The sequence below is a fragment of the Terrapene carolina genome, unplaced genomic scaffold (assembly GCF_002925995.2).
Source record: "Terrapene carolina triunguis isolate 2854851 unplaced genomic scaffold, T_m_triunguis-2.0 Scaffold189, whole genome shotgun sequence".
Classification (NCBI taxonomy): Eukaryota; Metazoa; Chordata; order Testudines; family Emydidae; genus Terrapene; species Terrapene triunguis.
Window position 1 is genome coordinate 2,617,147 of NW_020664540.1, and position 12,690 is coordinate 2,629,836.

The following is a 12,690-nucleotide window of genomic DNA, read 5'->3' on the forward strand; positions in this document are numbered from 1 at the left end:
CTTTATTGCTGCTTGTTCCTAATGACTAAAGTGTTATTTCCAATATACATCATATGTCTTACTAAAAAGTCTTCAGTCTACGTATGCAATTTTGTAGAACCCATGACATACAGATCCCTGGTGAAGGAACATATTAAACACAATGCAGAAATTTATATAAAAATACACTTCTTTCTTTTTTCCCATGTTTAAAAATTGAATAGTTTTGTTTAGTATCATCTGGGAATATAGAATCAATTCTTGCTTAATAGAGGCCATTTTCTAAAGAGTACAATATAGAAGTGCTTTTTTAGGTTCTCCCAAGGGAGCTAAATAGTTTATGCTAGCATACCAGTTTTGCATATAAATTTGCTATATAATGGTAGTGGCAGTATATGAAAGGCTTGTAAGAACTAACCACAGTAAACCAATTTTGTAAGGGTTGTATATCTGTCAGTTACAATTAAATCCATGAAAAATATTGGCTCTGAACTAAGACTTTTGTAATTTCATTTACACAGTAGTTGAGAAATAAGCAATTTCATTGGAAAATGGCCAGTAATGAATTCTGTGTAATTTCTTGGTGAGAAATCTTAATTCAGAATGGTGTATATATAAATAACTTCATTCTATTAATTTGCTATAACCCACCATTCTGAAAACATTGAACAAATTAACTTCCTTTTCTGGACAGTGCCTGTTATGAATGCAAGTTCCCAGGGAATATATATTGACTGTTCAAATATGGTATAATGATGTTTATTGCTAAAGACCAAATTGCTTGTTCATTTTAAGGATTATGATACTGTGATCATGCCGCGCACCACCAAAATTTCTAGAATAGATTCCAGTCTAATGCCAGTATAATTCCTGAAATATAGACTAATAAAATGTTCAAAGCTCATTTTAATAGCAAGGGCTGGAACTGCAAACTCATATACCAAAATGTTGTTGTTCTTTTTAGCATATGCTTCTTTGTTTTTCCTTCTTGTTCTGTTTAATTTTAAACTCAACATCTCTGTAGGCTCCAGCCCAACTAAGCACTGAAGCACATGCATAACTTTAAACATGTGAATATGGTAGATCCATTGACTTCAAAGGGATTATGCACATGTTTAAAGTTATGCGTGTGCTTAAATATTTTGCTGAATCGGAGTCTTAATTCCCTTTGTATTCACATTACCAATGAACAAACTGGTTATTCAGAGAATTAATGTTGTTTTTCCTTGTACATCGCCCTAAGGTTAAACACGTGAAATATTTGGTACCTCTTACTGGTCATCTGGAAAAATAATGGCGTCGTTCTCTCCTGACTTGTATATTTTGTAGTCATTGCCTAAGGACACACTTGAAGTCTGTGGCAGACCTGGAAATGGAGTCCAGCATTCCTAGTTCTGTGTCTTAGCCACGAGGCCATCTGTCCTCCCTCTTTGATTTCAATTCAGCCTTGCCATCTTGCTTGATCATGTGGCACAGTTCAGTGGGGTCATGAATATCTTCCTCCTCTGCTCTTTCCTATCTGTCCAATAGATCCTTTTTCATGACTGGCAGTGGGTAATTCTCTTCTATTCGATCTATCTGTTATAATGCTCTTTAGGATTGTGTTATTGGCTCTGTTATCTCTTCCATCCCAGTTGGCACCTTTCTTTCTGAATTCACCTTTGGACATCACTTCTATTGGGATGAGAATGCCTGCACTGATGCATCTTCATCCTCGATTTCTACCAGCTTCATATCTTGTCAGCTTATGGCTTTGACCTATCTTCCTTCAACTTAGAATATCCAAAATATATACCCTACTGATTGCTAAGATGAGCAGCCTCAGACAAAACTCCATTTCCATCTTGACCCAGGGCACCAATCTCATATTCACCCCTACTTTCAGAAACCCTAGAGCTTTGACTTGACTTTTTCTTTCTTCTATGCCTGTTAATCTGCTACTGCCACGTAGAAATATTTCCCATGTTCAACACCGTCTTGACCACTCTTACCCACCATTCCTTTGTCTCAGTTGCTGTATTGCCTTTCTTTTGTGTCCTGCCTAACTTCCAGCTCCAGTCTGTTTCAAACACAAAGGAAAGTCTGGAAGTCAGAACACTGCCTTAGAGTTCTTTCCTGGATCCCTGTGCATTCTGGAATCAAGTACAGACTCTCCCTGATAAGCTTCAGGACACTTCATTGAATTGTCCCACTGCATGTGTTCAACCACATTGCTTCTATTTTCCAGCCCACTCTTTGGGTTTCTTGAATGTGGGGCTTTTTTCTGCTCCTCTTCCCTGTCTCTCCTCAAGCAGGTGGCAGATTCCTTTCTCTCTACACTTGAAAGAACCAACCTGACTTTCTTTGGAAACTGCCTCAAGACTCAGTTTTGCCCTCTGGTCTAAGACTCGTGACTCTCCTACCTGCCATAAAACAAACAAATCACACTCCCAGAGCCTCCCTAATTAACTGTTCTCTACATAACGTGACTTGGTATCCTATTTCACACTGTGGGTTCAGTCATGCCATTGAGGCACAGACCTGCATTGAGAACTATGCATAGCTACACAAAGTTCCCTCAGGCACTCCTCAGCATAGAGCAGGAACAGAGGAGTAGATGGGGCCCTTCCTGGCCCTGTATCTGTGGATCTGATTAACCTGTGGATATGACCTACTCTTTAGAAATTGGCCCATACTGCAAAACTCAGGGATGTTTTGGATTCCTAGTTTTGGTTCAGAACTGTAAAATATGAGTCTGGTTCTGATCCACTCAAAGTTCAAGAATGTTCAGATCTAGAGTTTTGGTTCAGGCGTCTCTCTCCCAAAAGCATCAACAACATTTGGGTGTAGTGTCTATAACCATTCAAATGTTTTCATATGAAAGGCTGTATATCAGGCTATATGAGAGCTAGCATTATCATCTACACAGGTGGGTTGTTTCTCTCTAACTCTATGGAGCTTGAATATTGAGCCGCCGTCAGCCTTTGTCTGCTTACAAGTCTCCCTTAAATCTATTGCTGTACATGCATAAAATAGCCTTTTTAACATTTTTTTTTTGCACACTTCAGCATCCTTCCACTTTATTTGCCCTTACATGGTAGAAGTGAGTGAATTTCAGCTTGCAGATGTTTGCTTTGATAACCTTTCTTTTCCCTGACTCCTACAGTAGGCTGACAAATAGATAAATGTTAAAGGAAAAAAAACAAATCCCTGATTACTGTGAATCCTTCTCCCACCCCAGCCACTGACATTTACAGTCCCGCCCGTCGTTGTGCATGGGGCAGTCACACCCTGACCTCATGCCACCCATTTCCAGGGCTTTCCAATTTATTTATTTATTTATTTGTTAAATTCTTCATCTCCTGTGGCATATTCAGGATATGTTTATCATCTTCTTTTCCCAAACACTTTTGATTTTAATAGGATTTCCTTCAGCAATTCTGCTGACCTGATTCCCGCAGAAACATGAATTTGGAAAGTTCAGCAGTTTTAATATTAACCCATGGTGTTCAAAACCTACGAGATCAGAGCCAGTTCATTAACAAGATACTTGACTGATTTGCATGATACAGAAGGCTTCATGCTTAAAGAAAAATATGAGTTGTTATGTGGATGTGTAGTGGTGTTTTATCTGTGTATTTTATTTTAGGGTTGTTTGTAGAAATCAAATGAAGGTACAACCCCCCTCCCCCAATTCTTATTCCTCGTGCAATCATTGCAACTGGCCACGTAGCCAATACTGACACCATCTCTCTCTAGATATATATTTGTATCCAACTTACAGCTTTTTTTCCTACTCAGTGACACTGAAGAGAACAGTTAAATGTGATATGCCATACTTTTTATATAGAGGAAGAAATGAAAAGAGAAAGAAAGGAAGCCACTAGAAATGTTAAAACCTCAGCAGCATTACCATATGAGTGAAAATGTCAACATATGCTTCATTTAAAGGAATATAAAGTTGGCAAAATCACAGATTGTTCTATGTGTTCCTATAGGGTAGGCTCTGAAACTGCAGCAACCTTTGTCTGCTGTTTGTGTGGTCATTGTGAGTACTGCAAGGGAGTGGGGTGTAAAATAGTTTTTTATGTGAATAAATTAGCATTCCCACATTATTTTTATTGTCTCTCTCCTTGTTTGAGCCACTTTCTGAGGCCTGAAATGAGTTTCTGGAGCCAATATATCTTGTCTGTCTTGTCTTGTGTGTTTGTCTCTTCTGCTTTTTTCTCTGTCTGTTGTTGTCTCTCCTTTTGTCTCCTCTTTTCTCTTTCAGACCAACTTCCTTCCCTTCCTACTTGTTCCCGCTATCCCATTTCTAGACTCACTGACTCTCTCATATTTTTACTATTCCATTCAGTGTGCTACTGGTAGTTAATATCTTTATAGCTAGACGAGAGCCCCATTATAGCGTCTATAGTATACATCTAGGGTGTAATTCCAGAGCCTGAAATGAATGCTGGTGCACTTGACTCTAGTTAGTTTTAAATTAACTCACCTACTTGTTTGGTATGCAAGTCACTGCTGCACCAAGGTAGCATTAAATCACCGCTCTTGTGAAAATATTTAATTTTGTAAGTGAATAAATGCATTTGACTGTATTGCAGGTATGATTGCTCCATTTCTACATTTGCTCAGCCATCAGTGTGCATAACCAGGATTGCCCATTTATGGACTAAGGGATTAATGAATTATGAAAGTATGTATCTTGTGCTGAAAGATGGTACATCACATTTTTCCTAGTTAAAATTGCTGTATTTGTGCAGTTGCTTTCAAACTTCTGGTTTGTTTATGCATTTGCTTTACTTTTCTGGGTGGTGATGGCCTCATGTACTGAAACGTGGATTTCTCCTTCACTCCAATTGATTGGGCAGGCTATGACCTCATGATGTCATGTTTAGCTCTGAGGCAATGAATTTGGGTTGTCGGGGTATCATCCACTCTTCTACTTATGGGTCAAAATGTTTTTTGTGGCCGCCAAGCTCCTTCTTCCTGTGTTATTTTCTTTAATCCTCCCCACCCAATGCCCTCACATCTAGATGACTCTCTTTCCACTGGAAGTGGCTCTCTCCAGAGCACAGCATGCTGTTCCCAGGAGAGTCAGAGGGGGGTCACACAAGAGAGATTCAATGGACTTAATCCTTACAGCAAGGAGTACGCTGCCTTTCTAGTGCTCCTAGATCTTGCATGTCATAAACTCATATTCCTACACAATAAAGAATTGTACTTTAGGTAGACCAGTGATTGTGAACCTCTGGGTTGCAATATGCCTGTGAATGACCACACAGGTCTCTAGGTGGGTTGACATAAACCTGCTCCTGACCTTCAGTCCCTTGAATCTGGGCCTGAGATGTTATATGAAACCATGTAACATTGTGCTGATTCTCATTGTGCCTCCTGTTATTCTACATGGCCCTTATCACTGCAGTATCTGAGCTCCAGGAAAGTGGGCACAAAGAATACCGGAGCGGCATCTCAGGATGAACAGTCTGTGAGAAGTTGAATGTGGGGATGCTGGAGGACTCCTATGCTAGGCAGTCAGGATAGCATTATTTTCCTGTTTCTAATATCGTATTCCTCTTCCTTCTTAAGCCACATCTGTATCATAGCACAACCCTTGCAGCTGAGAATATGGACCTTGTCACACAAGGCGGGTCCTAAACTAGAGGACATGGAGAAAGATACATGTAGCAACAAAGTGTTCTGTGATGTTCCCAGAAACACATGTCCGCATCCAAGATTAGCCATGAACTCCTGCCTCCCATGTGACTGGTCCATTACTATTGCAGTCCTTGCTCATGCTGGCGAGTGTTTACATGAGCAATTCTCTTCTACTCCACAGTGAAGTTAATGGGCCCACCCACATGAGTAAGAGTTACACAGTCTAGTCCTACATTTTCAGGTGTATGGTCTTTCAACAGTGATGGGAAAGACATAGCTGGAGTAAAGCATAGCTGAAGTAGACAATCACACTAGCTGTCACTTGGATTCAGATGTACCTGGGAATAGGAAAATGTGGTTAATCTGAAGTCAGTAGTTTTCTGCACACACACACAAACCCAGTTGTTACAGACAAAACACTAAAAAAGAGGGCACCTTCCCCCTCAATTTCTCTTGAAAGTTTAATTTCACTTTAAAAATGAACATGACCCCGGAGGCCAGATAGACGTAGAATCTGATCCATTATGGTGAGAGATTTCAGTATCCTCTGGCTCCAGAGAGATGGACTTGAAAGGCTGACTTGATGCATGTAGCTTTTTCTGAGGGTGAAACTGTTTGTTTAGGGACTAGCCATGCTGCTACTGAAGGGAACTTGCTGCTGAGGTCATGAGCAAACCAATTTTCCTTTTATACCAGCGCCTCCTGTGATAATCTAATAATAGGTCTACGAGAGAAAGGAAAGTACAGTTTATAGATGCATTTTGAAAACAGCATACATTTTAAAGTTCATTTTAATCAAGTGATTTTGAAGTGTGGTGGTTTTGGTTTTGGGTTTTTTTTTTTTTCATCAAGAAGGTTATTTACTGAACATCTTGGTGATATGTCAAGGTTGAGGGAAGCACTCTAGCACACAAAGCTAGCTTCATGCAGCTTTTATGGGGAATCAGCCTTGAAGCTGTCACCTGTAATGCACTTTCCCTTTTGAAGCAGCTGTTTCATTTATTTTAAGGTTCGCTTATTTTCTAGGACTGTCTTTTCATATTCAGATCAGTACCAAAGAGAGAGGAAAGCAAAGCATTGAGATCAGGAGACCACTTACCAGGGCTAACGTGTTCGGAGGAGGCAATATTCCCCTCCATGAAGCCTCGTGTAATGTTTACTTGAAGGGCCTGTAAATAGGGTGTTGGGTTGTTTTTTTTAACCTCTTCGTTCCTTTGGAGAAATAGGGGAAAGTTTTCAGGGCTAACTTTTGAAAAATATTTCCTGTGATGCCAAAAATGGATATTAACACCCCTGTTTGAGTATACAGGGGTGCCTCATGCAATTTAGCGTTCTGAACTGATTGTGCTATGCAAAATAAAACTGCAAGGCAGGGCATCTAAACGCAACCTCCAAAATACCTTAGCCACAGTTAATAAGGACACAGGCCCCAATTCAGCGGGATACTTAGGGATGTGTCTAACCAAGTCTGTCATTAATCCCATGGGCTTGGATTACCTGTCTACACCTCATAGGGGACAAGGCTATATCCCTCCTCCCTCCTGTCCTTGCACTGCAATCCTAAATAATGGCACAACCTGTGCAGTTCTCCTGCATATTGGACTGCTTGGGTGCCTTTCTGCGCTGCAATCCATACTGAAGCTCTGGACTGACCCCAGCACAAATGAGTGTTTTAAAGGCATAATCCGGCCCTTGACGTTTTGTTTCAGCATCAATTGAAATAACCTTGGAATGGCAGTTCATTTTCTTTTTGGCTGTTATTTCTTTGAATGAAAGGGGAAAGCGCTGGGGTTAACTGCTGTTTACACAGAACAAATGTAGTAATAAGAGCCGAAAACTACAAAAAAAAAAAAAAAAAAAGACAAAAAGAACCTATGCTAATTTTATAAATCAACATAATTTGTTAACAACATTATTAGAACACCATGGTTGTAATAAACTAGTGTTGGAAAACCTGGAAATGCAAAGCTAAGGTTAAAGTCAACAAACAATTGTCGAACGTTAGAAATATCCCCAGTCAGAGTTCTACAAGTTTGACTTTCTTTTCCCACCCACCATTCAAAGCTGTCCTGGTGTTATATCTGAGTCAAATCAGCAGGTTACAAGTGTGTGCTATATTTGGCTTGGTATGTATTTTGGATGGTTGATCAGGTAGATATTTAGGCTCTTTGATTCATAGTGGAATGGTTGCTAACAGTCTGTTATACCTGGACTCTGTATGGATAATTAAAAGGAGAAGTGTTTGGTTTTTGTTTACTGTCAGTGGGTGTTTTGAAGTGGAGCAGGCTTAGGATTTACGCCCATTGAACAACTGGGCACCTGGGGACAGATGCTCAGATGGTGAAAATTGTCCTAGCTCCATTGGCTTCAATGGCATTATGACAATTTACACCAGTTCAGGATCTGTTCCACAGTGTAGAATTAAACGCTGACCAGCAGTGGTATCTCATACACGGCAGGATTTTCCTGTACTTGAATTAGGACATAACACTACCATTCTGCTTATAACTTAAACATGTCACACAATGTACATAGAGTCCCACTGGTGGAGCATGTCACTTCTCTAAGTTTGAATCTGCTAGACAGTGGCGCACTGAAGATCTAGGGCCTGCTGCCCTGCATCTTGTGTAGTCATTTATACCTGTTCAAAGTGCATGTAAAAGACCATCAGAGCAGAATGGTAAAGTTTCACGTCTACTTTGGACTGGCATTGGGCAGCAGAACATTGGGACCCTGGTGTTTCATACTAAGACTGGGCTTATCAAGGAGCCTAATGGAGTTAGGTGTTCAGCTGCCACTGAAGTTCAATGGGATTTGGGCACTTAACTCCCTTAGTTGCTTTCGAACATCGCAGCCTAAGTGTCTGAGTTGTCTTGACTAAACATACACTCCACCCTTAGAATGTTGCATATAGGAGCCAAGCATTTATAGCATTAGAAAATACCCTTTTAGTGGGTTGGTTTCAAGGTTTGGAGCTTAGAAAATTTTTTCTTTTTCCTTCCTTCCTTCCTTTGATGCCTTTGGCTCAAAAGTGGTCCTAGCTGTGCTGCGACAATAACCCTTCCGGCCGCCAGTGAAGACCTTAGCAATGAGTTATAGCTGCGAAAGGCATTTGGCCATGTGGGTTACAGCAACAGCACTTTTGAATTGGAGGAATTGGACTTAAGATATGTCAGTGATTAGAAGGAGAGAAAGTGAGAACTTCCAGGACTTCTTTCATACAACATTCTGTTTCATTCTTGGTTTATTCAAACAGCGGTTCAGGAAGGATTTGTTAATACATCAGATCACAAAGTCTGTGAACATTAAGGTCCTGATTTACAAAAGGATCTTGCCACATTCTCCTTTTCTGTGGACACAATTTTTCATCGAGCATTGATTGTGCCTGCAAATCAGAGGGGTGTGTGTGTGTGTGTGTGTGTGTGTGTGTGTGTGTGTGTAGTACATAGGTTTGACGATGAAATTTTCATGCTCTCTCTTTATGGATTCTGGAGTGACTCTGAAGTCCAAAGCGTGACACACATGCAGATCGGGCAGACAAAGTAATTGGTGACCATCTTGGTCGCTATAGCAGTAGTATGATGCTTTTCCCTTGCAGCTAACAATCGATTATTTCTGTCCTCTTCAAAGGCTTGAAAAGCTCTGAGTGCTGTGTGTTGCCATGCTGATCTATTTAATGCAGCCTTCTCAAGATCATCTGGTTTTATTGCACCGAAGTGTGTGCTGTTTTTAATGCTGTCCTTGTAGTACTTTCTGGGGTGGTCTTGATTCCGATGTCCTTGTTCCAAGGATATTCAGGCATCCTAATGATGTGTCTAACCCAGCGTAGTTGGGCTTTTATCAGCATGGCCTCGATGCTTATGGCATTTGACTTTTGGAGAACCTCCAGGTTGGTAATTTTGTCCTGCCAGCGGATCCCAATAATGGCGCGCAGAGACCACATATGGAAGGCCTCTAGCTGTTTGATATGCCATTTGTATGGTGTCCAGGTCTCACAGCTGTAGAGGAGAGATGTGAGCACAAAAGCATTCTAAAGTTTTATTTTTGTTGAGAGGGATATTTTGTGGGATTTCAGGACTTTGATACGTAGCTTTCCTAATGACTGAGAAGCTTTCTGTATCCTGTTCGTGATCTCTTTGTCAGGAGATCCATCATTAGACCTCTATTTGGTAAAGCTGAAAATGCACTCTTTTAAAATAAAGTCATTGCAGGCACAAGAGTGGAAGCCAGTGCTGAAAATCTGGCTGTAAGTATATGGAGAAGTCCTTCTTAGTCACAGAACTGTTAAAAATGTACAAGTTTTGGGAGCAGGGAACAGTCTGGGGGATGGGATACTATGCAATTATTTACATTAGCTGTAAGTAGGAACTAAAGCTGTCATTTCCCTTGTAACTACTTGCAGGTGAAGGTGATGGTGAGAATTTGTCCCTCTCAAGGACCACATGACACGTCCGAATCCATGTCTTTTCTAAAGGTAGATCCACGAAAAAAGCAAATCACTCTTTACGATCCATCTGCAAGTGGACCATCCAACTTAGGTCACAGGAGAGGAACTGTTGCTGTCCCAAAGATGTTTGCCTTTGATGCAGTATTCCCTCAGGATGCTTCTCAGGTACTGGAGATAAGCATATAACTCTAACAACTCTTCCCGTGGGCACACTATTTAATTCATGTAAGAGTTCCTTATTGCTTCTGGGGAATTTTGTTTGAATGAGTTAGTATAATTCCTTGGAAAACATGGTAATTAATAAGCAACAGAGGGTCCTGTGGCACCTTTAAGACTAACAGAAGTATTGGGAGCATAAGCTTTCGTGGGTAAGAACCTCACTTCTTCAGATGCATCTGAAGAAGTGAGGTTCTTACCCACGAAAGCTTATGCTCCCAATACTTCTGTTAGTCTTAAAGGTGCCACAGGACCCTCTGTTGCTTTTTACAGATTCAGACTAACACGGCTACCCCTCTGATACATGGTAATTAATAGACAGTGGGTAAACTCTCACACTGTTTCAATTTAGCCCAGAAGTGAAGCTATATCCAGGGAGATAAATGTGCTGAATGAATACTTTCCCTGTATTTTTAGTGCTGCTTAAAGGCACAGTTGACTTGAAATTTACATTTTTAACTGACTATGTTGTAACCCCTTTTAAATCAACAGGATTAGGAGTACAACCCCATTGACTTCAGTGCTTTGCTACCTAGGGTCAGATTTAAGCATGTGCCTAAAGTTTAGTGCTTTGCTGAGTTGGGACAGTGGTTACAACTAACCCCATAAGATTACTATAATTGAAAGAGAGCATGGAAGAGTTTTATTTTTCTCTCCTTTTTCAGTTTTACATTTCACATTTGACATCACTTCCTGACTAGTCAGTTTCACTGTTTTGTTGATCCTGCATGCCCTTCTCCAGGCCCTGCAAGGCCTGTGCTTATGCACAATAACAGCAGTAGAGCTGAAACTGAACAGGCAGCAGGCAGACGTGGACAGAAGGAAAGGGGATATATTTGGTGAGGTTGTAGTCAAGACTACCCCAATGGTAGCAGAAAAAACACGTATAGCAGCTTTAAAACAAAGGATTAAAAAAAAAATCTGGACATAGACCAACCTTTACATAGTTCTCTAGGAGAAAATTCAATTTTATGAAACTCCAAATAATTCATGTTGAGAGTGTCACTTTACAACTTGAATGAACAAGACAAATTTTGTCTAAAAAACATTTTTCATCCTTTTTATCTCCAGTATTGGATAAGTGAATATGCGTATTGCGGTCCTAATGTCTGGCAAGTGCAGAGAAAAAGGTGTAACTACTCACTCAAATAGATGCACAGGACAATTGCACCTGTAGTGCAGTCCTAGTGACCAGAATAGTCTATTTGTACTGAAAGTTGCAATAATCTGTGCAGGTGGTTGTGCACAGCAGCTGCTGATGGTTTGGGTGCTGCACATGCAGTACGAAAAGGAGATGAGGTAACATTTTGGCTTGACTGAAGTCAATGGCAAAACTCCCATTGTCTTCGGATGGGACAGGATTTCACTGTGATCTCTGGGCCACACTCTTCAACACTCTCTTGGAGGGCCTCTGAGGTGGCATTTCTCTGCTGTTTCAAGGTGGCTAGAATCAGAGTGGCCAACTTCCACCTGCAATATCATTACAAGGGGCTGACTTGCTGGCATGTATCTATTTTCATTGTTCACTAGTGTATGGCCTTATATATTTATACCATCAGTTGCTATATTTAATAAATTATGGCATATATTTCAAATCCTTATATACATTGATAAACTGTTTTTAGTACACTTGGGGAATTTAGCGAATTCCCTTTACCAATTATATTATTGTTTCCATAGTAAATGAAAATCAGATACTTAAAAATTCTTATTCAGGGATCTTCAATGCATTTTCTCCAGTATGAATGGCTTTTTAATTTCTACAAGCACTCTTTGGCTAGCTTCATTTCACTGAAGCGGTTACTATTATTGAAAACCCTTGGCTAAGCTATTATACCAGCAGCAAGCTTGGTTGGATAGTGTTCAATTGCTACATTAGTCATAGAATCGATATTCCAAGGGAATTGGTATAATAGAATAGGAAACTATTTTAGGCTGTTATAGCAGCTTTTATTTTTAAAAAATGGAACATACTTACTAAAATAGGAGAAATAATGCCATAAAAATGGGCAAAAGGGTTATGCTTCAGAAATATTGAATAATTCTTTTCATATAGGAGAGAAGTAAAGAGTGTATTGTGTATCTTATTTGTCTCCAATTTTTCTTTCAGGCTGAGGTATGCTCTGGAACAGTAGCAGAAGTAATCCAGTCTGTTGTGAATGGTGCAGATGGTTGCATATTTTGCTTTGGTCATGTCAAGCTTGGTGAGCTCCCAAATTCGTTACAGTTAATTACTATGTCAGTCTGGTAATTACATACTGTCAGCTTCTGGAACAATAAATCTGGAGTATACGAATAGATTAGAATTTCTTTTTAATTAGCTTTGCAAACTTATCATGGTTTATTTCTACACTGGGATCTTAAATTCTAATTTGAAAAGGTAAAATGTAACATCAGATTAGCTTATGTAG

The 12,690-nt window shown here is 40.0% G+C and overlaps 1 protein-coding gene across 1 annotated transcript in view; it reads left to right on the forward strand.

Annotated features, from left to right (window-relative positions):
- KIF26A (kinesin family member 26A) overlaps positions 1-12,690 on the forward strand; it is a 131,448-nt gene that overhangs the window by 104,004 nt on the left and 14,754 nt on the right. The window contains exons 6-7 of the mRNA XM_024217175.3: positions 10,019-10,228; positions 12,390-12,483. Coding sequence (XP_024072943.2) covers positions 10,019-10,228; positions 12,390-12,483 — 304 coding nt within the window. The remainder of the gene's footprint in view (positions 1-10,018; positions 10,229-12,389; positions 12,484-12,690) is intronic.